At 44.7% G+C, this 26,437-nt stretch overlaps 1 protein-coding gene across 6 annotated transcripts in view; it reads right to left on the bottom strand.

Moving 5' to 3' along the window:
• The window catches only part of NRF1 (nuclear respiratory factor 1), a 336,328-nt gene that overhangs the window by 140,289 nt on the left and 169,602 nt on the right, over positions 1-26,437 (bottom strand). For all 6 annotated transcript variants that reach the window (XM_029615700.1, XM_029615701.1, XM_029615698.1 and 3 more), the window contains exon 9: positions 23,049-23,165. In XM_029615700.1, the coding sequence (XP_029471560.1) occupies positions 23,049-23,165 (117 nt within the window). The remainder of the gene's footprint in view (positions 1-23,048; positions 23,166-26,437) is intronic.

The following is a 26,437-nucleotide window of genomic DNA, read 5'->3' on the forward strand; positions in this document are numbered from 1 at the left end:
TACCAAGCTACATTCAGGTAGACCAAAAAACATTTCAGACACAACTGCCAGAAAATCTGTTGGGATGCGAAGAAAAACCCACAAGCAACTTCTACTGAAATACAGGTTTCTCTGAAACAAAGTGGTGTGGGTGTTTCAGCATGCACAATGAGGAGATACGTGAACAAAAATGGGCTGCATGGTAGAGCTGCCAGAAAAAAGCCACTGCTAAACCAACGCCACAAAACAGCCTGCTTACAATACGCCAAACAGCACCCAGAGAAGCCTCAAAACTTCTGGAACAAAATAATTTATTTATTTATTTATTTATCATTTTTCTATACCGACTTTCCAATAACAATTTGGACGGATGAGACCAAAGTTGAACTTTATGGTCACAACTATAAACATTATGTTTGGAGAGGTGTCATCAGGGCCTATAAAGAGCAGCACACCATCCCTATCGTGAAGCATGGAGGTAGATCTCTGCTGTTATGGAGGGGTGTGAGCTACAGTGGCACAGGGAATTTAGTTAAAATTGATGGGAAGATGAATGCATCTTATCAGAAATTATTGGAAATGAATTTGCATTCATCAGCCAGGAAGCTGAGCCTGGGGGGCACTTGGACTTTCCAACATGACCATGATCTGAAGCATAAGGCCAAGTCAACCCTTTAGCGGCTGCAGCAGAAGAAAGTGAAGGTTCTGGAGTGGCCATCACAGTCTCCTGACCTCAACGTCATTGAGCCACTTTGGGGAGCTCATGCTAGACAACCAAAGAATTTACCGGATCTGGAGGCTTTTTTGCCAAGAGGAATGGGCAGCTTTACCACCTGAGAAAATAAAGGGCCTCATTCACAACTATCAGAAGAGACTGCAAGCTGTCATTGATGCAAAAGGGGGCAATGCACGATATTAAGAACTAAGGGTGTGCAAACTTTTGAACAGGACCAATCCATTTTATTTCCTTCACTGCTATGGTTTGTTTTAATTATTGTGCTATTTTGTGATGCTTAATAGTTTAATTTGAAACATTAAAAATAAGACATGCATATTTTCTGATCACTCATGTTTTCTTAAAATTCTATACATCTTAAATATTCTGTCAGGGGTACGAAAATGTATGAGCACAACTGTATTTATTTAGGTTCATTACCCATCTTTCTGAATTAAAAAATTCACCAAGAACAGGGTACAACATATTGGCAGCTTAATAGTATTAATACTTAGGACTAAATTCAGCTGTGCTAGATGCCTTGACCACATCCTCCAGCAATAAATTCCACAGCTTAATTGTGCACTGAATGAAAAAACACTTTCTCCAATGTGTTTTATATCTGATCTGTTAACTTTCATGGCATGTCCTCTCCTCCTCATTTTTCCACCCAGGAAAAAGATCTAGGCATCATAGTAGATAATATTTTAAAATTGTTGGCTCAGTGTGCTGCGGCAGTCAAAAAAGCAAACAGAATGTTAGGAATTATTAGGAAGGGAATGGTTAATAAATCAGAAAATGTCATAATGCCTCTATATCGCTCCATGGTGAGACCACACCTTGAATACTGTGTACAATTCTGGTCGTCGCATCTCAAAAAAGATATAGTTGCGATGGAGAAGGTACAGAGAAGGACAACCAAAATGATAAAAGGGATGGAACAGCTCCCCTATGAGGAAAGGCTGAAGAGGTTAGGGCTGATCAGCTTGGAGAAAAAACAGCTGAGGGGGGATATAATAGAGGTCTTTAAGATCATGAGAGGTCTTGAACGAGAAGATGTGAATCGGTTATTTACGCTTTCAGATAATAGAAGGACTAGGGGGCATTCCATGAAGTTAGCAAGTAGCACATTTAAGACTAATCAGAGAAAATTCTTTTTCACTCAATGCACAATTAAGCTCTGGAATTTGTTGCCAGAGGATGTGGTTAGTGCAGTTAGTGTAGCTGGGTTCAAAAAAGGTTTGGATAAGTTCTTGGAGAAGTCCATTAACTGCTATTAATCAAATTTACTTAGGGAATAGCCATTGCTATTAATTGCATCAGTAGCATGGGATCTTCTTGGTGTTTGGGTAATTGCCAGGTTCTTGTGGCCTGGTTTGGCCTCTGTTGGAAATAGGATGCTGGGCTTGATGGACCCTTTGTCTGACATAGCATGGCAATTTCTTATGTCCTCATTTTATCTGTAAGAGTAAATAACTGTTCCCTATTAATCTGTTCCACCCCATGTATGATTATATAAACCTCTATCATATCTCTTCTCAGTCATCTCTTCGACAAGCTGAAGAGACCTAACCAGTTTAGCTTTTCTTCATAAGGAAGCCATTCAATCCACTAGGGATGTGCATTCGTTTCATTTGTTTAATTCGTTTCATATGTTTCCCATTATATGTCAATTTGATGTGCATTCGTTTCATATGTTGCCTACGTTTCATATTACATGCTTGTATAGGAAACGTATGAAACGAATGCACATCCCTACGATCCACTTTATTTATTTATTTATTTTTGTCGCCCTTCTCTGTACCTTTTCTTTTACCTTTATATCTTTTTTGAGATGGGGTGACCAGAACTGAATGCAATACTCAAGGTGCAGTTACATCACAGATTTATACAAAAGGATTATGATATTCTCTATTCCTTTGTGAATAATTTCTAACATTCTATTTGGGGTTTTTTACAGCTTCTACACACTGAGCTGAGGATTTCTTTACTGATGTCAATTTTACAAGAGATACCTCTAAATTGTCTGCAACACCACCCCCCCAACCCACCTCCCAAAAACTCACCCTGAATCAAAGTGTCCCCTCTACCCCGGCCACAGAAAATACCGCCGCTTTGTGGTGGGGAAGGCTCACTACTAGTACAAGGTACTGCCCTTTGGGCTGGCCTCAGCCCCTCGTGTCTTCACCAAATGCCTAGTGATGGTGGCTGCGTACCTCAGGCGTCATGCAGTGCACGTTTTCACCTACCTAGATGACTGGTTGATCAAAAGACTCTTGCATAGGGGTGCTGAATGCTTTAGCCCTGACCGTGCAGACACTGCAATCCTTGGGGTTTGTAATCAACAACCCAAAGTCTCATCTCCATCTTCCCAACTGGACTTTATAGGAGCCAGGCTGGACACAGCGCAAGCAAAAGCGTTTCTGCCCCGCGATCGGGCCCTTGCATTAGCCTCGTTGGCAACCTTTGTACGCAACAGCCGGCAGGTGACTGCCCACCTTCTGCTCAGTTTGTTGAGCCACATGGCAGCTTCGGTCCATGTTACCCCTCTCACCCACTTGTGCATGCGAAGGGCACAATGGACTTTGCAGTTGCAGTGGCATCAGGCCTCCCAGGACCTTGAGACCTGTCTCTCAGTCTCTGAGGGCATCTCTGTCCTGGTGGGAAAACCTCTCCAATTTGGAGCAGGGAATTTCCTTCCAGGCTGCCCCGCCTCAAGTGGTCCTCACCACTGATGCCTTTCCTCAGGGCTGGGGAGTCCATGTGGACGACCTTCACACGCAGGCTCTCTGGACCGCTCATGAAGCCCCCTGTCAAACATTTTAGAGCTTCGGACGTTTGTCACACAAGCTAGTCCTGATTCGGACAACCAAGTTGCGATGTGGTATGTCAACAAACAGGGAGGCACAGGGTTGTTCCTTATCTGTCACGAGGCAGTGCAGGTCTGGTCCTGGGCCCTGTCACAAGGGATGTCACTACAAGCAATGTACCTGCAGTTAGTATAGCTGTGTTTAAAAAAGGATTGGATAAGTTCTTGGAGGAGAAGTCCATTACCTGCTATTAAGTTCACTTAGAGAATAGCCACTGCCATTAGCAATGGTTACATGGAATAGACTTAGTTTTTGGGTACTTGCCAGGTTCTTATGGCCTGGATTGGCCACTGTTGGAAACAGTATGCTGGGCTTGATGGACCCTTGGTCTGACCCAGTATGGCATTTTCTTATGTTCTTACCTGGGACTCTGAAAGTACTGGCAGTCCAGCTGAGCCACTCTTTTTGGCCGCACAAGTGGTCCCTGAATCCGAAGGTTGCGGGCAGAATTTTTCATCAGTGGGGAACCCCAGTTGTGGACCTCTTCACCTCCCCGAACAATTAAAAGGTGCACAGTTTCTGCTCCCTGTTGCCAGGGGGTGGACATCTGGCCTGTGACGCCTTCTCCCTTCACTGGGGGAGGGGTCTGCTGTATGCAAACCCTCCCTCTCCCGTTCCTCTTGAAGACCCTGCTGAAGCTTCAACAGGACAGAGGGACCATGATCCTGGGGACCGCACCCGATCTGATAACTCAGAACCAGGGCACCCTGCGCCATCCAATCCTCTGGGCATTGGCCCTAATGGCGTGGATGTTGAGCGCCTAATTTTTCAGCCCCTGGAACTCTCTCTCATTGCCTCCTATCCCATGACCTTTTGTCTCCCAGGTGCTGGTGGCTTCTAGAAAGCCTTCCACCAGGAAAAGGCTTATAGTTTGAAATGGAGAATATTCTCCATTTGATGTATGGGGCATGATTTGGATCTGTTCACATGCCCCCTTCCCAAGCTGTTGGACTACTTGTGGCACCTTTCCAAGTCTAGGCTTCAAACCAGCTCAGTCTAGGTTCATCTTAGCGCCGTTAGTGTGTACCATCGAGGTGTCGCTGGCACACCCATATCGGTGCAGTCTTTAGTGGGCCGCTTTATGAGGGCTCTGCTTCAATTGAAGCCCCCTCTTCGACCTCCTGTTGCATCCTGGGACCTCAACGTTGTCCTGGCGTGGCTCATGTGTCCTCCTTTCGAGCTGTTGTGTTCCTGTGACCTGAAGTTCCTCACCTGGGAAGTTATATTCCTAGTGGCGATCACTTCGGCTCTTAGGGTCAGTGAGCTTCATGCCTTGGTTACATATCTGCCATACATGAGATTTTTTCATGATAGGGTATGTACACAAGACCACACAAAATTCCTACCTAAGGTTGCGATTGATTTCCACATCAGTCAGTCCATTGTTTTACCCACCTTCTTTCCCAGGCCTCATTCCCACCCAGGGGAATGGGTTCTTCATACTTTGGATTGCAAGAAGACCTTGGCTTTCTATTTAGAACGCAAAGCCAGTCACAGGCAGTCCACTCAGCTCTTTGTGTCCTTCAATATCAATAGACTAGGAGTGGTGGTGGGTAAACAGACTCTATCCAAATGGCTGACGGATTGCATCGCCTTCTGCTATGAACGAGCAGGCAATCAGCTGACAGGCTGAATCAAAACTCACTCTGTGCGGGCTATGGCGAGCCGGTGGCTCATTTGCGAGCAGCTCCATTCACACGTTTGCGGCCCACTACTGCTTGAACAAAGATGGTTGGCAGGACAGTGCCTTCGGCCAGTCTATCCTCCGCAATCTCTTCCAATCTTGAACCCAACTCTCCCTGCCTAAAGCCCCTGGTTGGGTGCCAAGCCGTCCTCTGTGGGCCAACAGTACCGCTGTTGTTGCTGTGCTCATTGGCAATTTGTTTTTGTACTCTTGACAAGCGAGGCTCTAGAGACCAAGATCCTTGTGTCTGCAGATCGGCCACATGGGCTCCCCATGCGAGGTTGGAAGCATCGGTGGTGAGAATTAATTGAGGGTTTGGAACCTGAAAGGGCAAGCCGTGGAGGAGATTGATCTGATTTTTCCACCAGGCTAGAGACTGACGGAGTGAGTCGGTTACGTGGACAATGGTCGACAGGGGCTGAATGCTTTGAGTCCATTGAGACCTTAGAGTCCACTGCATGACTCTCATGGCCAAACGGGCCATTGGTGTGACTTGAACTGAGGACGCCATGTGTCCCAGGAGGATGAGAAAGTGGCATGCAGTCGCAGAGTGCTGAGACTGCAGCTGGTGTGCAAGAGACACGAGAGTGAGAGCTCGCTGTTGAGGCAGAAAAGCCTTTGCCTGAAAGAACATAAGAACATATGAACATAAGGTGTCCAAGTCTGCCCCAATGAACAACAAGGTTTGAGATGGGACTAAGTAGGATTTGTCGCAGTTGACAAGAAATCCTAATGAAATTAGAGTGTGTAAGGTTAGATTGAGGGACGACAGAGGAGCTTGCTGAGTGGAAGCCCTGATTAACCAGTCGTCTAGATAGGGGGTAGACGTGAACACCTTGGGTCCTGAGGAAGGCTGCAACTACTACGAAGCATTTTGTGAAGACTCGAGGCGCAGATGCTAGGCCGAATGGAAGCACTCGGTACTGATAGTGCGTGGGGCCTACTAGAAACCTCAGGTATTTGCAATGAGATGGAGTTATCGCAATATGAGTGTATGCGTCCTGGAGGTCGAGAGAGCAGAGCCAGTCTCCTCTTTGTAGAAGAGGAAGAAGCAAGCCTAAGGTTACCATCTTGAACTTCTCTCGCTGGAGGTAGTTGCTGAGGGCCCATAGGTCCAGAATAGGACGAATGCCTCCCGATTTTTTGGGGATTAGAAAATACCGGAAATAGAACCCTAGGCCGTGCTGAGAGTATGGTACGGGTTCTATTGCCTTGGACTGGAGAAGGAGGGAGACCTCTTGATCCAGAAGGATGGAGTGATCGGATGTTCTCCACATCGGTATAGGTGGGGAGTCCGATGGCATGGATAGAAAGTTCAGATGGTAACCCTGAGCAATTATCGCCAGTACCCATTGGTCTGAGGTGATTGAGTGCCATATGTTGTGGAAGTGGCACAATCGACCTCCCACTGGTATGTGAGGCAGTGGAATCTGGCTGCTGCTCTTTAGATGGAAGTCAAAAACCTGAAGCAGGCTGGTTGAGGAGCTAATTGTGGTTTTTGTTTACGTGTTTGATGAGACTGTGCTTTTTGAAAAGGTCTCGTGGCACGGGATCTGGTTGGTGGAGGGTAGGACTTCTTCAGGCGGAAGAATGACTTTTTAGAGTCCTTTCTGAAGGGCTATTTAGAAGAATAGTCAGAACGCATCAGAGAGAGCTGTTTTAGGGTCTCATGATGGTCCTTAAGTTCCGCCACCGTCCGTTGAATCTGTTCTCCAAACAGATTATCTCCTATGCAAGGCAGGTCGGATAACCTGTCTTGTACCTCAGGGCGAAGGTCAGAAGATTTGAGCCAGGCCCACCTTCTCGCCGAAATAGCAGCTGCAGATACCCTAGTAGCAGTATCAAAGATATCTGATCTCATACTTGCCTGCCTCAAAACCTTTGTTTACTAAGGTTTGGAGCTGTTCTTGAAATTGCTGAGGCAGGGAGTCCGTCAAGCCTTGTATCTGCTTAATAATGACCCTGTTATATTGGGTCATATAGAGCTGATAAGCGGCAATTCGGGAGATGAGCATTGATCCTTGGAAGACTCGGCGACCAATGGCATCTAGAAACTTCTGTTCCTTGCCAGGGGTAAAAGAAGTGTGAGGCTTTGATCTCTTTGCTCTCTTCTGTGCAGATTCCACCACTACAGATTGGTGATCCAATTGTGGTTTCTGAAAGCCCGGAGCTGACTGCACTAAATAGATAGTGTCAGCTTTCCTGTGGACTGGAGCAATGGAGCCAGGATGTTCCCAGTTCTTCTTCAGGAGATCTAGAAGGACCTGGTGGATAGGGATGGAGGTGGTTATTATTTATTTATTTATGTATGTTTTTTTTATATACCGGCATTCATGATACAATCACATCATGCTGGTTTACAGTTGAACAGGGGTGCATAATAACTTCAAACTGTAGCTAAGGTGTGGAGAAAAGCAGCAAGTTTTTACCCGTTTACTTTGGGAGCATCCAAGAATTGGATGCTCCCAAAGTAAACAGGATGATAGGCATCATCTGATGCCTATCATCCTGTTCAGTCTGTAATTGGAAGGGAACCAAGTCAGACATTTCCTTCACAAAATTTATAAAGGAAAGGTCCTCTGGAGGAGAACGCTTTCAACTTTTAGTGGGTAAAGGTGGTGAAGGCAAACCATCAGTGTCTGGTGAGGAATCATCTGTCCAGGTATCATAGGGATCAGCACCTGCCCCTCTAGGATGTAGAGGGGGACAGGATGGTGGGATATCTGAAGGTCCTGGTCTAGGCTCTGAAGGAATTGAAGGAATAATCGGAGGCACCGATGAAGGCATCGAAGGCACCGGCGCAGGCATCAACGGATGGCTCGGTGGCGCAGACAGGCATATTGGCACCGATGGTTGGATCGGTGGCGATGGACGTATCTGCATCAATGGCTGAGGCACAACTCCCGAAGGAGTTATGCGAAACGGTGTTTCTCTTCCCAATGACAGAGTGAGTGGGGAGGGCACAGGTGCCATCGGTGATCCAGGGTCCATCGGTGGAAAAGCGGCGATTAGCGCTTCCATCCTGGACAGCAGCGGTGCCAACGCTGCAGGAATCGGGTCGGTGATCGGTTCCGCAATTGGTACCGGTGTCGGAGGAACCTGGTGTCGTATCGCCTTGTCGATGGCCTCCTGAACCATCCGGTCCAGTTCTTCTCGGAGACCTGGAGCAAGCAGCCCCGGCTCCAGAACAGAAGAAGGAGGCAGATGCATAGCCGTAGGGACCACCGTTAAAGCGGAGTCGCGGCTCCCGATGCCCTATCGGGGAGGGTTGCCTCGGGGACCCGGTCACCGAAAAGGTCGGTGCCTTTTCTGGACGGGATTTCTTCGACGATGGCTCGGACGATGGTGAGGTCGATGATTTCGCTGCCTTGATGGTCCGAGACTTTCTATGCCGGTGGCGATGTTTGTCTCTACGATCCCCTCGGTCCTAAGGGGAGTAAAGGCCGAAATATCATTGATGCCGGATGGTCACCGGTCGGTGGATGATGCTGGGGCGAAGTTGACTGTGCCGGTTCTGACGATGTCCATGCAATGGACGGAGTCGGGGTTTGAACACAGAAGAGAAGTTCCTTCTTCTCCATTCTGGCCTTGTGACCTTTTGGTGTCATTAGGACACATTTGGTGCAGGTCAAGACATCGTGCTCTCGTCCAAGACACATTATACAGACTTTATGGGGGTCTGTGATGGACATGGTGCGATTACAGTCCGGGCACCGACGGAACCCCGACGCCATAACCATGGAAAAAATTGAGCCGCGGTACGGTCGACGGCCAGTAGGCCGCGAGGGCCAAACTCGACGGTAATCGACGTAAAAACGGGTAAAAACTTACCGGAGTACCGCAGCTTGAAAAAGTTAGAGGAGGGACCCCTGTGGGGCAAATTAACTTTTAGTAATTCCGAGAGGAAAATTCCTGTCAGGAATCTCTGCAGAGCTCCTTAACCGCGAGGCTACTGCTGCATGGAAAAAAGAAGACTGAAGGGGGACCCCTGCGGGCTGCAGGGTTAGTGCCATGCTGGGCATGCCCAGTAGAGGCCAGTCAAAGTTCTGGAAACTTTGACAGAAGTTTTCCGTGATTGGGCTCCATCCTGTGATGTCACCCGTATGCGAGGACTACCATCCTGCTTGTCCTGTGAGAAAGGCAGTTTCATCTGGAAGTGTAGACCTCTGAGAGTTGCGAAGGGGACACTTTATTTAAATAAGCTGAGGGGGGATTGGGAGTTCCTAATCTCGAGTGGCATTTTGCAGCTTCCCAGTTACAAGCTATCATTGTCTGGCACAGACTTAGGGGGGGTTAAACCTTGGGTAGAGATACAGTGAAGTTGGGCAGGGAATTATACCCTTGAAATGAGAGTGGCGGGGGGGGGGGAGGGGGGGAGAACGGTGCAGATGCAAGATTTATCGATTTACTCTCGCACATTAGAGGTCTGGAAAAAGTGGAGACCTATCTTGTCTGGGGAGCGGGATTTTTATTATTGCTCTTTTTTCTTATTTCACACAGGGTTTCCACCAGGTAATGATGTGGCTTCCAGCTCTCGATGGGTGTCTTTAGGATTAATTAGATTTGCAGCAGGTTTGGGGAGGACAAAGTAGGATGCCTATCCAAGAAATTCAGGAAAAATATTCTCTGATGCGTAGAGACACATTTGCTTTGGTTCAATTATTACACTTTGTGAATCTGAGGAAAGTAGTTTCTGATCCTAAGAAAGGCAAGACACTTTTTGAGGGTTTCTGTGATCAAGCTGATAAATTTAAATTCGGTAGACCAATATAAAAAATTTATAGTATTTTAAATGCTGATTTAAAGAATGAACCAGCCCATATTAGAGCATGAGAGTGAGACCTGGGAGGGCTTCTAGAAAAAAAAAAAAAAATAAAAAAAGTTATTCTGTACAGCAAATTATATTTGTATTACTATTTTGTAAAGCTAGTTGTATGTACTTAGTTAGTCAGTTAATCTGTTACACTGTATCATGTCATTATAAGGCTTGCCTTAGACATCATGTTGTATGTAAACCGATGTGATATGTCAAATCGAATGTCAGTATAGAAAAATAAATAAATAAATAAATAAATAAATAAATAAATAGACAGAAGAATCAGAGTGGGATCAATGCTTTTTAGCTGTAAAGAAAAGCTCTATTTCAGCTACCTTAATGGAGACTGGTTCTAAAATATTTTTCAGGTGGTATTTTACCCCGGTAAAGTTCCACAGAATGTTCTCAGTGGTTCCGGAAGCGTGCTGGCAGGGATGTGGGGATATGGGTACTTTTTTCACTTATGGTGGGGGTTGTCCTAAAATGCAGAAGTTGTGGGCTGAAATGAATTCATTCTTTCAGTCATTTATGGGGCAGACTATAGATGGGGATTCTAAACCAGTCAATTCCTGAGATAGAGCATAAATTGTTAATGCAAGTGCTGTTGGCTGTTAAAGATGAGATAGCTTGTAAATGGCTACTAACAGAGGTTCCAAGCCTGCTATCAATCCAGGGAAGGCTTCACAGAGTGTATTATATAGAAAAATTGACAGCAATTAGGAATGGTTCCCTGTCCAGATTTGAATGGGTTTAGATGCCATATGTTGCATGGTTACCAGTTAATAGAGAAGCTAATGTATAGGTGATCCATATTGTCCCCTGTTAAAATTGAGTTTACTGGATGTTTCATGTCTATTTTCCGCATGGCATCATAGCGCATGGCATACCGCATGGCATCATACCCTGACTTCATTCAAGGCCCGACAGGCTGAGGCCCAACAGAACCGCCGACAGGACAGCCCCCTGACGTCAGAGGAGGAGCCGGGTGAGTCTTTCAACCCACGGTCTGGACTGATCCAGGTACATACAGGGAATGAAAGTTTCCTTATCAAGAAAGGCTAAATAGATTAGGGCTCTTTAGTTTGGAAACAAGACAACTGAGAAGGGATATGGATCAAGGATTATAAAATAAGCAGGGTGGAACAGATAAATAAACATTATGGAACTCCATTCCCCCGGATCTTAGAATGGAACCCAACATCTCAACATTCAAGAAAAGACTCAAGACGTGGCTGTTCACGCAGGCCTTTCCTAACTCCAATTCCATCTAACTTCCTTCTTTCAACACGCTCCGCTAGCATTAGCGTTAATAGCCACCTCTTACAATGTTATTTATACTTATATATAACTATCTGATCTTCATTTCCCTTCTCATTCCAAGTTATTGTTTTCCTTGTTATTTGTAACTGCTTTTCTGCACTATTATTTAAATGGTAAAGTTTATTATAATTACACCCCTGTTTCTTGTGAACCAGCATGATGGGACCACCGTCTTGAATGTTGGTATATAAAAAAGTTAAATAAATAAAATAAATAAAATAGGTGACTTATTTACTTTTCAAATTGTACCAGGACTAGGGGGACACTCCACAGAACTAAGAAGTAGCAGAAAGGAAAACAAACTGGAGGAAGATTATTTTCACTCAACGCTCAATTAAGCTGTGGAATTTGTTGCTGGAAGATGTAGTCAGCATCTAGAATATCAGGATTTAATAGGGGTTTGGACAAGCTCCTGGAGTATAAGTCCATAAAAAATTATTAGTCAGGTGGACTTGGGAAAAGCCACCATTTATCACTGAGGGTGCACATCAAGGAATTGGATCTACTCTTTGGGGTCGGCCAGGTACTTCTTAATTATCTGGATTGACCATGGTCAGAAACAGGATGCTGGGCTTGATGAATATTTGGTCTGACCCAACATGGCACATCTTGAAGTTATATTCAAAGCCATTTAGAGGGATAACTCACAAGTTATCAATCTAAATGGCAAGTTTTGCAATATTTAGTCACTTATCTGGTTAAATTATAGCCAGATAAGTCATTATCCGGCTACAGTTTAGCTAGATTAAAAAGGGGTGTTCCGAGGGCGTTCCAGGGCGTGCCAAAGTTATCCGGCTAATTTACCTGAATTTCAATTATATTTGGCTTAGTCCAACAACTTTAGATCTGCTTCAGAGCAGGTCTAACGTTATCCAGCTTTGTGGAGCTGGATAACCTGGCACTTAACCAGATATTTTTTTGAAGATATCCAGTTAAGTGAAGATCTAGTAAAAACAAAAAAGTTTTATTGCAGGCCTCCTGCAATAAAGTTCAAATCTGGTCAAGATCTCCCCAACCCCTTGCAATTTAAAAATAAATCAGATATTGGCACTGGCTAGACACGGCACTGTAGCCCTTCCCCTTCCTTCTTGCTAAATACACTAACAAATATTGCCTCCTTATCCCTCCTACCCCTCCACCCTCCCACCCAATACCTGCATCAGGGCCCTCTTTTTAAACACAGGATCACAGTAGTGTTACTCTAGTAATAGCGCTGGAAGCGTACTCTATCAGCTTAAATGCTCATTGCTGGTCTGAACATTTGCACTGGAAGCTACAGTAACTTTGGAAGTGCCTGGGATCACAATGTACTGCAAGCCCAGGTTTAAAAAGGGGGCCCCGATCAGATACTGGGTGTGTGGGAGGGCTTCAGGGCAAGGGTGACAGCATGGGAGGGGGGTGGGAGGGGGTAAGAAGGCAATATTTGTGTATTTAGCGGGCAGGAAGGGAGAGAGAGCTGGAGGGCTGGGCCTGGCAGGCACCAATATCTGATTGCTAAATTTCAAGGGGCTAGGGAAGGTGTTTGAACTTTTGTGGTAGTGGTGAAGAATTGGGCCAGGAGGCTCATGAAATGCCCATTCCCCCCAACCTTGATAACCTTTATACTTAACCCCCACCACGTAACCTCTTGCAACTTTCATGTAACCTTTGCAACTATAATTGAATTCTGTATGTTAATGCCTCTTCTAACCTTTTATCCATCGAAATTTGAAAACCGTTATGACGGTATATAAAATTCAATAAATAAATAAATAAAATAAATCATAAAGGGTTTTTTTTGTTGGGGGGGGGGGGGGGGAGGGGGGTTTAGGATCTCCAGACAAGGCAGATAACTTTAGGCCTAACTGGCCATATTCAAACACTAGCCAATTTGGAGGTTGGAGGTTTTTTGAAAGACCAATGATTATAAACTACCTCTTACATGTCACAAGTTCTGCATAGAACATAGCATGAGGTCCTGAGGTCTTTTTTTCCTCCGATTTTTTCTAAACATCTGTGATCTATTGTATAATAAGGATGATTGAAATTTGATATAATGAAGTTTTTTGCATTTTGTGGTTAGCATCAATAGCTTTACTTTTTGTACCTTGTTTTTGGAATTATCCAACGTACAAGAACAGCAGCAGTTCCTTGAGGCACTGGCCTCCTCCACAGATTGCCTTCACGCTCGGCTTGATGCCCTAATGAATAATCCGGCTCCTCTTCCTCCACAGCCACCTCCAGATGCCTCAAGCCTTGTTGGCACTTCCAGTGCCCCCACATTTCAATGGTGACTCCAGATTCTGCAGAGGGTTCATAAACCAATGCTATATGCAATTTGCTCTGCAGCCTTCAGTCTTCCAGGACGAGTTGACGAAAGTCACGTTCATCCTCTCCCGCCTTGAAGGGAAAACGCTGGCCTGGGCTTCTCCCCTGTGGGAACGCTCGGATTCCTTGTTGAAGGAACTGGCTCAGTTTGTGGCTGTATTCAGACAGACCTTTGATGATCCCGGGCGACATACCATGGCAATCACCAGCTTACTACACCTCTATCAAGGACAAAGAAGTCTTTTTGATTATACCATTGAGTTTCGGACTTTGGCTACCGAGCTCGCCTGGCAGGAAGACTGCCTCCGAGCTATCTACCTGGATGGACTCTCTCCACAGCTAAAAGATGAGTTGGCTGCATGGGAGCTCCCTTCCTCCTTGGAGGACCTTATAGATTTGGCGGGCCGAATCGACCATCGTCTTCAAGAGCGTCACCGGCAGAGTCAGATGCCCAAGACGCCTTTGCGGGTTTGCTCCTGCTCACCACCAGTTACCAACCCTGCATCCTGCAGTGATACTAGAATGGTCAAGGTGGAAGAACCTATGCAGTTGGGTCATGGGTGGCTGACACCAGTAGAGCACCTCTGGCGGAGACAAACCGGTCTGTGTCTGTATTGCGGAGCACCTGGCCACCATCTACAGACTTGCCCTATCTGTCCGGGAAACTCCTCGGAGTTCAGTAGGGGTCCTAAACTTGGGTGAACTTCTCCGGCCCCTCACTCTAATCTGGGACTCCCGATCCTTTCTGGTTCTTGCGCTGGTAGATTCCGGAGCAGGAGGTAATTTTATCCTTAAAGACCTTGTGCAGCTCTTGGGTATAAAAACCTGATCGCTCGACACGTCATTATGCATTGCTTCTATCAACGGAGAACAGCTACCCGGCCGAATCTCGACTACGGAACCGGTCCAGTTACGTACTACTGGGGCTTTACATATCGAGGAACTTGAATTACTAATATTGGATAAATCTATCCACCCTGTAGTGCTTGGGCTCCCCTGGCTACAGAAGCACACTCCCCAATTCAACTGGGCTTCATTGCAACTGGTGGGGTGGGGTCCCGCCTGCCACCAGTCCTGTCTCCAGAAAGAGATACCATCTCCTGTTGTTCCCCTGGCTACTACATCCTCTGGCATACCCGCTCCGTATGCTGCCTATGAGGATGTGTTCTCTAAACAAAAGTCCGACCTCCTTCCGCATCTCCGAAGGTTTGATTGTCCAATCAATCTCCTTCCAGGAACCACGCTGCCTCGAGGATGCACCTATCCTCTGTCATTACCTGAGACAAAGGCGATGATGGAATATATTCAGGAAAATCTTGCAAAAGGTTTTACTCGCCCGTCTACATCACCCGCTGGGGTGGGATTCTTTTGTGACCAAGAAAGACGGGTCACTTAGGCCGTGTATAGACTACTACGGCCTAAACGCCATCACCCGTAAGGATAAATATTCCTTACCACTGATTTCTGAATTGTTCAACCACCTTCAAGGTGCCTCCATCTTCTCGAAGCTGGATTTACGCGGGGCGTATAACTTGGTGAGAATCTGCCCCGATGACATTTGCAAAACTGCCTTTAATACCAGGGATGGTCACTACGAATACTTGGTGATGCTCTTTGGCCTCTGAAACGCACCCACAGTATTCCAATGAATGATGAATGAAATCTTTAGAGACCTACTGTACACCAAAGTCATGGCTTATCTGGACGATATCCTCGTCTTTTCTAAAGACCTCCACACTCATTGCACCGACGTTCAAACTGTCCTCCATCATCTTCGTGAAAACCATTTGTTTGCAAAATTGGACACATGCCTGTTCGAAAAGTCCAGTTTGCCTTTCCTTGGCTATATAATCTCCCGGCAAGGCTTTTCTATGGATCCAGCTAAATTAAAGGGAATACGGGATTGGCCGCAGCCAGTGGGACTCAATGCGCTCCAGCGCTTTTTAGGATTCCTCGACTACTATCATCACTTCATCCCACATTACTCAACCCTGGCTGCTCCACTGACAGCCTTGACCCATAAAGGCCAAGACACATGGAACTGGCCGCCTGAGGCCATTGCCACCTTCCATCGTTTGAAGGAAGCCTTCCAGAAGGGGTCTTGTCTGCACCACCCAGACCCGACTTGCCCGTTTCTAGTCGAAGTTGACGCCTCCGCCATTGAGGCTGGGGCCTTCCTGAGTCAACGCACCACCTCTGGTACTGTAGTTCTTTTTCCTTTTACTTCCATAAATTCTCATCGGCAGAGCAAAATTACAGCTTCGAGAACCGTGAGCTGCTAACCATAAAATTGGCTCTCGAAGAGTGGCACCCATGGCTAGAGGATGCACAACACAAATTTAAGGTGTTCACTGATCATAAGAATCTGGAACATTTGAGACAAGCACAACATCTCAATGCTCGCCAAGCTCGATGGGCCCTGTTTTTCTCCTCATTTGATTTTGAACTCCGCTATTGCCCAGCTGACAAGAATCTCCGGGCAGATGCCCTATCACGGTCCTTTGAGCCTGAAGACATTCCAGAAGAGCAGACTCATATAATCAACCCGGCCTGTATTTCTTTGTCTGCCACTCATTCAGTTCCTGCTGGAAAAACAGTAGTGCCCCAACGACTCTAAGAAAGAGTTCTCCACTGGGCACACGATTCCAAATTTGCCAGTCACCCAGGATGAACGCGAACCGTGGCACTGCTCCAGCGGTTCTTCTAGTGGCCTACCTTGGTCTCTGACATAAAAGCATATGTCGAATCCTGCAACGTATGTGCACAGCAAAAACCCCCGGTCGGGCGACTTTGGAATCTTTTACAACCACTTCCAGCAGCCAAAGAACTGTGGACTTGCTTGTCTACAGATTTCACCGTGGATCTGCCATCTTCAAAGGGTCACACCATAATATGGGTCACCATAGACCGCTTTTCTAAAATGGCCCATTTTGTACCTCTACCAGGCCTACCATCCACTCCAGAACTAGCACGATTATTCTTCCACCACATTTTCAGATTGCATGGTTTACCCACAGATACCGTTTCAGATCGAGGTCCTCAATTCGTCGCCAGGTATTGGCGCTCTCTCTGCCGAAAATTCGGTATTAACATCAGCCTTATGACTGCCTATCATCCCCAGACCAACAGGAAAGCCGAACGGATGAACCGCTCTTTGAAGGTTTTCCTGTGTGCTTACTGTAGAATATGGAGGCAATGAATACGCATCAAGCAGCTTTCATGGCAGGCAGGAAAAGAGAAGGGCTGAGCACACCTCAGAGCCCTCTTTTATTGTACATTCATACAAAGGCAGATGATGTGTCATTACATGATTGGTTCCTTTCCACATAGCAACAGACGTATCACCACACTATTGGCTTGGTTCAGGGGGTGTATACGGATCATTTCATTGGCTGCTGAATTCTATACCTCTTGTCTTTGTCCTGCCTCTGACTAGGGAAAACCCAGCCCTTCTTTCAGGCTATCAGGGTTAATTATAAGCCAGAGAAATACATGAAGTCAGGTATCCTCTTCAAGGCAGAGAGGCTTAAGCACAAGTGATGCTTTATTCAGGCAAAGGTCAGGGAGAAGGGAAGATAGTGTTTAAACCCTGATGAAATGGCTTGCTGGCAAAGCTCATATTTCCCACACTTACATCAATGACCGACAAGATAATTGGTCAGACTTCTTATCCAGGGCAGTTTTCTCACAACTCTCACATCGCCACCGCTACTGGAACATCCCCATTTTCAATCGCCTATGGGACACAACCACGACCACACTACCTATACTTCTATCTGTGCCGTCCCCTGCGGCACAGGCTACTGCGGAAGCCCTTAAGACGCTATGGGAACAGACAAATCTTCGCCTGCGTCAGGCCGCTTCCCGGGCCAAGAGAACTGCTGACAGTTGACGTCGCTCAGCTCCTGAATTCCTTCCTGTCCAGAAAGTCTGGTTAAGTACCAGATATATCTGACTTTGAATTCCATCGCAGAGATTTGCTTCTAGATTTATCGGTCCTTTCGCTGTTACCCGACGCATCGGACCTGTTACATACCAGCTTCGGCTTCCTCCTACACTGTGAATACACAATACATTCCATGTATCACTTTTAAAGCCTGTGATCATGTCTTGGCCTGCCCGGAAAGCCCCTGAGCCACCTCCTTTGGTGGCAGAAACCGACACGATGTACAAGGTCCACGAAGTCCTAGACATCCGCCATAGGGGCCGCTGATGGAAATACCTCCATTCCTGTGAGGGATACAGACCCGAAGAGAATTCATGGGAGCCAGCTCGAAACATCCTGGATAAGACCCTCCTCTTGAACTTCCACCGTGCCCATCCGGACAAACCCCGACCTCCAGGAGGGGGGTACTGTTACGCGTACCGCACACGGCAGCCCCACAGCGCGGCCCTCTCACCTTTTCAGACGGACTCCAGCTCCTGGCTCCTCTTTGCTGGCAGCTCCAACCTTGGGTTCCCTCTGGTGCCTCTGGCCCTGCCAGCCAAGATGTCCCTGTTCGTCGGGCATCTCCGCATGGCCCGCGGAGAGACGCCGCCATCGGCGCCGCACCCCTTCCTCGGCGTGCGCATCATTAGTTCAATTAAAGGGCCTGCGGCAGGAACCTGGCCGCGGACCCGGACGTCAGATTCTTCAGCATAAAAAAGCTCAGGCCTCGCTCCTTAGCATTGCCTTTGCAATAGGTCTCCTCGTACTCCTCGTACTCGTTACTGATCCTAGAATCGTCTCTTCATTGTTTTCCTGATTCCTGTGGTTCCCGGTTCGTCTATGTGTTGGACTGACTCTTTGGATTTGACCACCGCTACGCCTGACTACTCTTCAGCTTCTCTCTAGCCCCGGACCTCCGCTATGCCTGACATCTCTTCAGCTTCTCTCCAGCCCCGGACCTCCGCCATGCCTGACCGCTCTTCTACTTCTCTGCGTCCTGACCTCTGCTACGTCTGACTACGCCTGCCTTCTCCGTGCCCTGACCATTGCCTTGAACGACTACGCTACAGACTTCTCTGTGTCCAGAGTTCTACGTTGCTTGCCACGACTTCCACTTGCCGCCGGCTCTGATCCTAGCCAGTCAGTGACGCCTTCTCTTGCCTATCCTCTGGACATGGACTTAACAAGGCTTAGGCCTTTCTTTGCTTGAGCGCCTCCAGTTACTCATTGTTCCTTTGGCGCCTGAGTTCCATTACCGAATCCAGGTCAGGGTAGGACTACGCCATCTACCGGCTGCTGTCTCTGGGCTGAATCATTTCTCATCTCTAACTAACCTCGAGGCCCACCTAAGTCCTGCAGGCCCCAGCACCCAAAGGTTCTACTCGAGGGGAACGAGGGCTGGTATAGGTGAAGCTCCAGCCCACTATACCTGCTGATTTATTTATTTATTAAAATTTCTATACTGGTATTTGGTGGGGACTGTCATATCGGTTTACATGGTTTCATAAAAACATTTATAACAAAATCTTGATTACAGACAATATACCGACAATGCTAAAAAATTAAAAGCTTCATTACAATTTTTTTATAAAAATGGCCCAACAAACAAAGACAAATAAACAATAACATTCAACACTGTGACTGACATCTTCACTTCGCATTTATTAGCATTTAGTTTTTTGTTTCACAATTACTGTCACCATCATTGGAAAAGCCATGTTTTGACTTTTTTTCTGAATGCTATTCTATTTGTTTCTAGTTGAATTTCGACTGGTAGATTATTCCAGATTTTTGGGGCAGCAAGTGATAAAGCTCTTTCTCTCACTGAAGTTAATTTTGCTGAAACCATCGAGGGAATAGATAGTAAGCCTTTATTTTATTTATTTTTATTTATTTAGGTCTTTTCTATACCGGCATTCATGAGCAGATCACATCATGCCAGTTTACATTAGAACAAGGGGTGCATAGAACAATAAAACTATAACTGGTGCATCAGGGTTGCAGTTACAATGAAACAAGGTAATAGAACTGGGAGAAGGAGAAAAGGATCTATTTATTGGCAGATCTTAAATTTCTTTGGGGTGTGTGTACCTGTATTGCGGCGTTCAGCCATTCCACTTTTTCCCCATGTACTGCTTTATGAAGAATGCATAAGGTTTTAATGGTGAAGACCCATAGGTCCTTACATACGGGTTGCGTCAATCCCACATTGGCCCAAGGGTCCACCTCCGACGCAACACCTGGTGATTTTTATACTCCATATTTGAGGTCTAACTTTCTTGCTGTAGGGGCACAAAAGATTTGGTTTTCCCACACTCTCATTTGCAGCTGTTACAGGATATTGTGAACTGGAATAGCTGCTGGTTCTGCTGGAGTGTCCAACATTTGAGTGAGACAAAAGATCTTTGCACACATACCTCCAAGCGTTGTTCCCAATTTATCTAAAGATTTTGAATAAGGTCTTTCACGGGAGAGAGAGGAATACTCTGGAGGTTCTGGGAGTGGGTCAGAGGGTATTTCTGTTGATTCCTCTTCCAAACCCAAGGGCATAGGAACATTAATCCAGGACTCCAATGTTGAAGATGTTGCATCAGTGGAGGGGGTATCCTGCAATAATCTTGGAGGGGAATGGCCCTGGTGGACAACATCTGAACGATTGGACTTCACTGTAATTGAATGAGATGAAGAACCACCTCCTAGTGGGTTATGATGATGTATTCACCCAAACTGGGGATATAGGGACTCTATTCTGTGGGAGGGCACTAGTAAAACTGTAGAGGAAAGAACAGAGAGCATCTTCTTTCTGTTTAGCCAAAGAGGTAAAGAAATTCTACAACAGCTGAGCTACTTGGTCAAATGGCTAATGTGTCCTATGACCTGGAATGGGTGGTAGAACATCTTCTTCATAAACTAGGCTTTTGTCCTTGAATTGGAGGCCTGGTTGAGGTAAGAGGTACCAGAGAACATATTGGATCTGATATCTGTAAGCCAGAGCTTTCTGCTAGTAATCTTGTTGGTGTAATCTTGTTAGTGATTAGAGGAGGTAGAGGTATTGTATCTCTTTCTGCTCCTGATCTCGGGCAACCTGCATAAAGCTATATTGGTAATTTGACATGATGTCCATAGTCTGTGGCTCGAAGCATTGTGTGGTGTGTCGATGGCATCGAGGCTTTTAGCTTTGGTGGCACCTATGACTTATTCTTCGATGATGCTGGATGCTTCGGTTTCATTGGGGTCACATGCTTTGATGGCTCAACTTGCCATGGTTCAGCATTGATGGTGCTGGTGTGCTGTGTGCCATGCGATGAAGCACCATGCATTTCCGGTGTCAATGCATCATGCATGCAAGACTTAAGTGTCAAAGTTGAGAATAATGAAGGCTGCTTCACAGAGTGATATCGCTTCTTCTTGGAAGTAGGTGGGTCAGCACTACTCAACCCCGAAGTTTCAGCCTGTCTTACCGAAGGGGGAGTTTCTGAGGAGCTGCTACTCAACTCTTTTCCTGGCGAGGCAGATGATGCTGCACTACAGGAAGAGGACCAACTGTGACTTCTTACACAGTTCCTCCATTTTATATGCCCTAGTGCATTGTGTGCATGGGGACATCTATCTCTAATTATAGCAGTTTGCCTGGTCCCAGGCAATGGCAGCATAGTTCATGACCATCTGTAATGGACATTATCTTGCCACAAATGCAATTCTTAAATCCACGTATTGTTGGTTTCTTTTTGCCAGACATCTTGAGGAGGTAAATAAAATTTTTATTTTTTTTTAAGTAGCTCTGAAAAGTTGGGGGTGCTACTGGGACAGTGAGGTAACTGAAAAGAGAAATAAAGTACATTTTTGAAGAAAAAACAAAGATTGAAGAGAAAAATATGGAGAGAATGAATACACGTTTGCGCTGTGCTGGGGCAAAAAAAGACTGAGGCAGCTCATGAGACAACACCCGTGTAGGGATTCCCATACTTGCTCAGTAGAGCTAAAATGTTCTACCAGCTAGGAGAGATGAGTCCATTCGGTGCTGCTGGATGTCGTCACACACATATATCATGGCTAATTCATGTCATGGCTTATCAACAGAAAAAGTTCATTTAAATTTAAAAAAAATAAAATAATAGGTGTATAAAACAGTTCTGAGAAATACCCAAAGATGGCTCCATATAAATAAGCCTACAGAACCAAAGAGAAATTCCGCTGTTCAGTTACAGTTCTAACCAATTGCAAAGTTGTTTTGAAAGTGTTTTATGACATCACAATGAAGTTGAACTATATTCCAAGTAAATATCATGAAACCATTCATGTGGTTCCTCCTAAAATACAAAGGGCAGGAGGATTCTTGAAGAAGCTGATGTGATCCGATGTTGACTCATAATCCATATTACTGTTCGGTAATCAGATGTGTAGAAAGAGGTGACTGTAAAGCAGTAGACCTAGCAAATAATGGACTGGAAGACACTGAATAGCTATACACAGGCAACAAAGAGGTCTCACTATTTTATATTATGACTTTTATCCATGACTAGCAAAGGGATTGTTTCAAATTCTAATAAAATAAAGTAGACCAGGATTTATAAGTCACACAGTATCCAAACTTTTACGAGGCTGAAGGTGCAAACAATGTATATCCCATAACTTAGGACCCACTTTACCAAATAATAGTCCCACAGACACATGAATGGGAGACAATCCTTGATGACCCAAAACCTTGGAGTTGAATAATTATCATGGCACACAAATTGTTGCCTAGCTCAGAGGTTCCCAAATCTGTTCCAGGGAACTCCCAGCTAGTCAAATTTTTAGAATATGCACAATGAATCTGCATGAAATAAAATTTGTATGCTAGGGAGGTACAGCAGGCAATTTATCTCTTGCGCATTCATTGTGGATATGCTAAAAACCCACCTGGCTAGGGGATCCTCCAGGACAGATTTGGAAACCACGGGCTTAACTGATGACATTTTTTAATGATGACATCAGTTAGCGCCTAGCTTAAATCTGTTGGTGTACTTTCATTGCTATTTTCACCAGAGATGATTTAACAGTCAAAAATTGGTTGCAAGAAATTCAAAACATTTTGAAAAAAATATGCTGAGTTCGGCATATAGTTTACCCACTTTCCTTGCGAGACTTCCTCCTTCAGTCGATTAGAGAAAATAAAGGACCAGGTTACTAAGATTTTTCCCATTATATCTTTATGGGATAAATGCTTAGTATACCTGACCCACAGAGTTAAACAATTCATAACAGGCCTTGTAACTTATTTAAAACATTTCCAAAGGTTTTCTAACCATGAAAGATAGTTTTTCCATAGTTTTCTAGTAAAATAAAACCAAAAAGAAAGAGGACAATACTTTGTGCCATATGTACAGGATGTGTATATATACAGGAAAGTATGATATATATATATAGAAAATATAGGCAAGGATTACCTGCCTACATATTTGCTCGAAATATATCCCTGTATTTTCTTTTTTGACCGCGTCCTCAAGTGGTATTGCTGCCTTGCCCACGATCTGCTCCTCGCACTCCAACTGCTTCAAAACCAGCTGTTTGGCACATTAAAGAAAACGATTGGAAACTTTAATGCTGGCAAATCACTACTGGCAAAAGTATCAGCAGTACAGATTCAACCTATTAGATGTAGAGGAATTCCCGTCTGCAAAAGTACTATACTGTATAAATAGCACACAGTGCACATTTACTGGAGGCAGAGAAATTCTCATCTGTGGGTGAACTTTTTGTGTTTGTCAAAATAGAAAACAAGCTTCTACCTTGGGGGTATCTAAATTTAAAAACTGGAATTTTAGATTACAAAAGGTTGCACCTTTTAACATTAAAAATAACATGTATATTCACAAACTTCCTTTTCTGTCAAAGCAAAGGCAAAGACTTGTACATAATACCCAGAATACACAATTTGTGAGGTATACTGAAGGGTTGTAACCTCAAATGCAGATTTTTAGGAGATGAGAATTAGAATGAAAACAAAATGTTGACTTCATCCTAATCATCTTGGTAATTAGTAATGAGAGGTAGAAAAATAAAGTATCTATATATGCATTCTTTATATTGTTATTGCTTTTAAACTCACCAAAATCAGTCTGTCTGACCAGGAGCATAACTAGTATATAAGCACTCTGGTGAGCATAACATCTGGAGTAAAATGCTTATGAGCTTTTGGAAAGCCTTTTACTAAACTACAGGATATTTTGGGGCTCTGTGGATCTAGATCCATAGAAACATAGAAATGATGGCAGAAGAAGACCGAACGGCCCATCCAGTCTGCCCAGCAAGCTACGCACTTTATCTTTTTTTTTTTTTTTAATCTTTTTCTCTCACCCACCTGTTACTATTGGCTTCCAGTACCCTCCAGCCCTAATTCCCCACCACCAATGTAGAGAGCAGCGCCGGATCTGCATCCAATTGGACATCCAGCTCAATTAGGGGTAGCAACCGCTGCAACAAGCAGGCCACACCTCTGCCCCATACTCTTACCCACCCCTGTTTTTTTTTGGGGGGGGGGTTTTGGAGAAGACAGCCCTCCAAAAAAAACAAAAGCAAAAACAAAAAAAAACCAGGGGTGGGTAAGAGTATGGGGCAGGGGTGTGGCCTGCTTGTTGCAGCGGTTGCTACCCCTAATTGAGCTGGATGTTCAATTGGATGCAGATCCGGCGCTGCTCTCTACATTGGTGGTGGGGAATTAGGGCTGGAGGGTACTGGAAGGCAATAGTAACAGGTGGGAGAGAGAAAAAGAAAAAAAGAAAAAAAAAGGTTTTCCTTCCTCGGTTAGGACTTTAGTTATCCAGATATTATATATATATATATATATATATATATCTTCTTAACTTTGAATCGCCTGATTTCTCTTGTCTTTTTGCAACTCAAATGTCATTGCTTGAATAAATCATAATCCTATAAAAAAGAGAGATGGCGCATCCAGGGCATAAGATAACAATTATTTAAAACCATGCAGTCAGAGAGCATGATAAACCCACACCAACTTCTCAACACAGATCCTAAATGGTCTACATATTATCTCACCCACATTCAACCCACCCTCCCTTGCACCTCTCTCCTTCACCCAACCTTCTCATCTTTATTTCCAACCCCAAGCCATCTCCTTCATATCCCAACCACCACCTTCCTTGTTGTGACTCCAACCCGATCCCTACTCCCTCAAATCGCCATCTCTCTTTTTTATAGGATTATGATTTATTCAAGCAATGACATCTGAGTTGCAAAAAGACAAGAGAAATCAGGCGATTCAAAGTTAAGAAGAGATATATATATATATATATATATATATATATATATATATATATAATATCTAGATAACTAAAGTCCTAACCGAGGAAGGAAAACCATATGGTGTAACCCATCAATGAAGTCCCACAAGGGAAAAGAAAGGTAAAGAGGCATATGTAATTCATGCATGGATACCAGAAGCCCACTAGAAGCGAAAGATAAGATGCATAGCCCTTGCATATATTCCTATATTAAACTTAGGGAAGAGAAAGATATATAGGAGTATGCAATCTACGCATGCCTACCCAAAGATTCAATAGGGGGAAAAAAGAGATAATATAATCCATGCATGGATAGCTAGAATCTTACTAGGTAAGAAAAAGGTAAAGAGGTGATATATCCCATGCAAAGACACTTACAGTCTCATTAGGAGAGTGAGTGTTAGGGGTGATACATCCCATGCAAAGATACTAAGAGTCTCACTAGGGAAATGAAAGTAAAGAGAGAAAATATCCCATGCATGGATACCTAGAGTCTCACTAGGGAAGTAAAAGTTAAAGAGATGGTACATCCCATTCAAAGACACTATCTCACTAGGGAAGTGAAGATGATACATCCCATGCAAAGACCCCTACAGTCTCATTAGGGAAGTGAAAGAAGTGATACATCCCATGCATGGATACCTAGAGTCTCACTAGGGAAGTAAAAGGTAAAGAGGTGGTATATCTCATTTAAAGACAATATCTCACTAGGGAAGTGAAAGACAGAGAGATGATACGTCCCATGCAAAGACACCTACAGACTCATTAGGGAAGTGAAAGAAGTGATACATCCCATACATGGATACCTAGAATCTCACACTAGGGAAGTAAAAGGTAAAGAGATAAAATATCCCATGCATGGATACCTAGAATCTTACTAGGGAAGTAAAAGTTAAAGAGGTGGTACATCCCATTCAAAGATACTATCTCACTAGGGAAGTGAAAGATAGAGAGATGATACATCCCATGCAAAGACACCTACAGTCTCATTAGGGAAGTGACAGAAGTGATACATCCCATGCATGGATACCTAGAGAATCACTAGGGAAGTAAAAGGTAAAGAGGTGGTATATCTCATTCAAAGACAATATCTCACTAGGGAAGTGAAAGACAGAGAGATGATATGTCCCATGCAAAGACACCTACAGACTCATTAGGGAAGTGAAAGAAGTGATACATCCCATACATGGTTACCTAGAATCTCACACTAGGGAAGTGAAAGATAAAGTGGTAAAATATCCCATGCATGGATACCTAGAGTCTCACTAGGGAAGTAAAAGTTAAAGAGGTGGTACATCCCATTCAAAGATACTATCTCACTAGGGAAGTGAAGATGATACATCCCATGCAAAGACACCTACAGTCTCATTAGGGAAGTGAAACATCCCATACATGGATACCTAGAGTCACACTAGGAAAGTAAAAGGCAAAGAGATAAAATATCCCATGCATGGATACCTAGAATCTTACTAGGGAAGTAAAAGGTAAAGAGGTGGTACATCCCATTCAAAGATACTATCTCACTAGGGAAG

Source organism: Rhinatrema bivittatum, chromosome 9 (genome assembly GCF_901001135.1).
Source record: "Rhinatrema bivittatum chromosome 9, aRhiBiv1.1, whole genome shotgun sequence".
NCBI lineage: Eukaryota > Metazoa > Chordata > Amphibia > Gymnophiona > Rhinatrematidae > Rhinatrema > Rhinatrema bivittatum.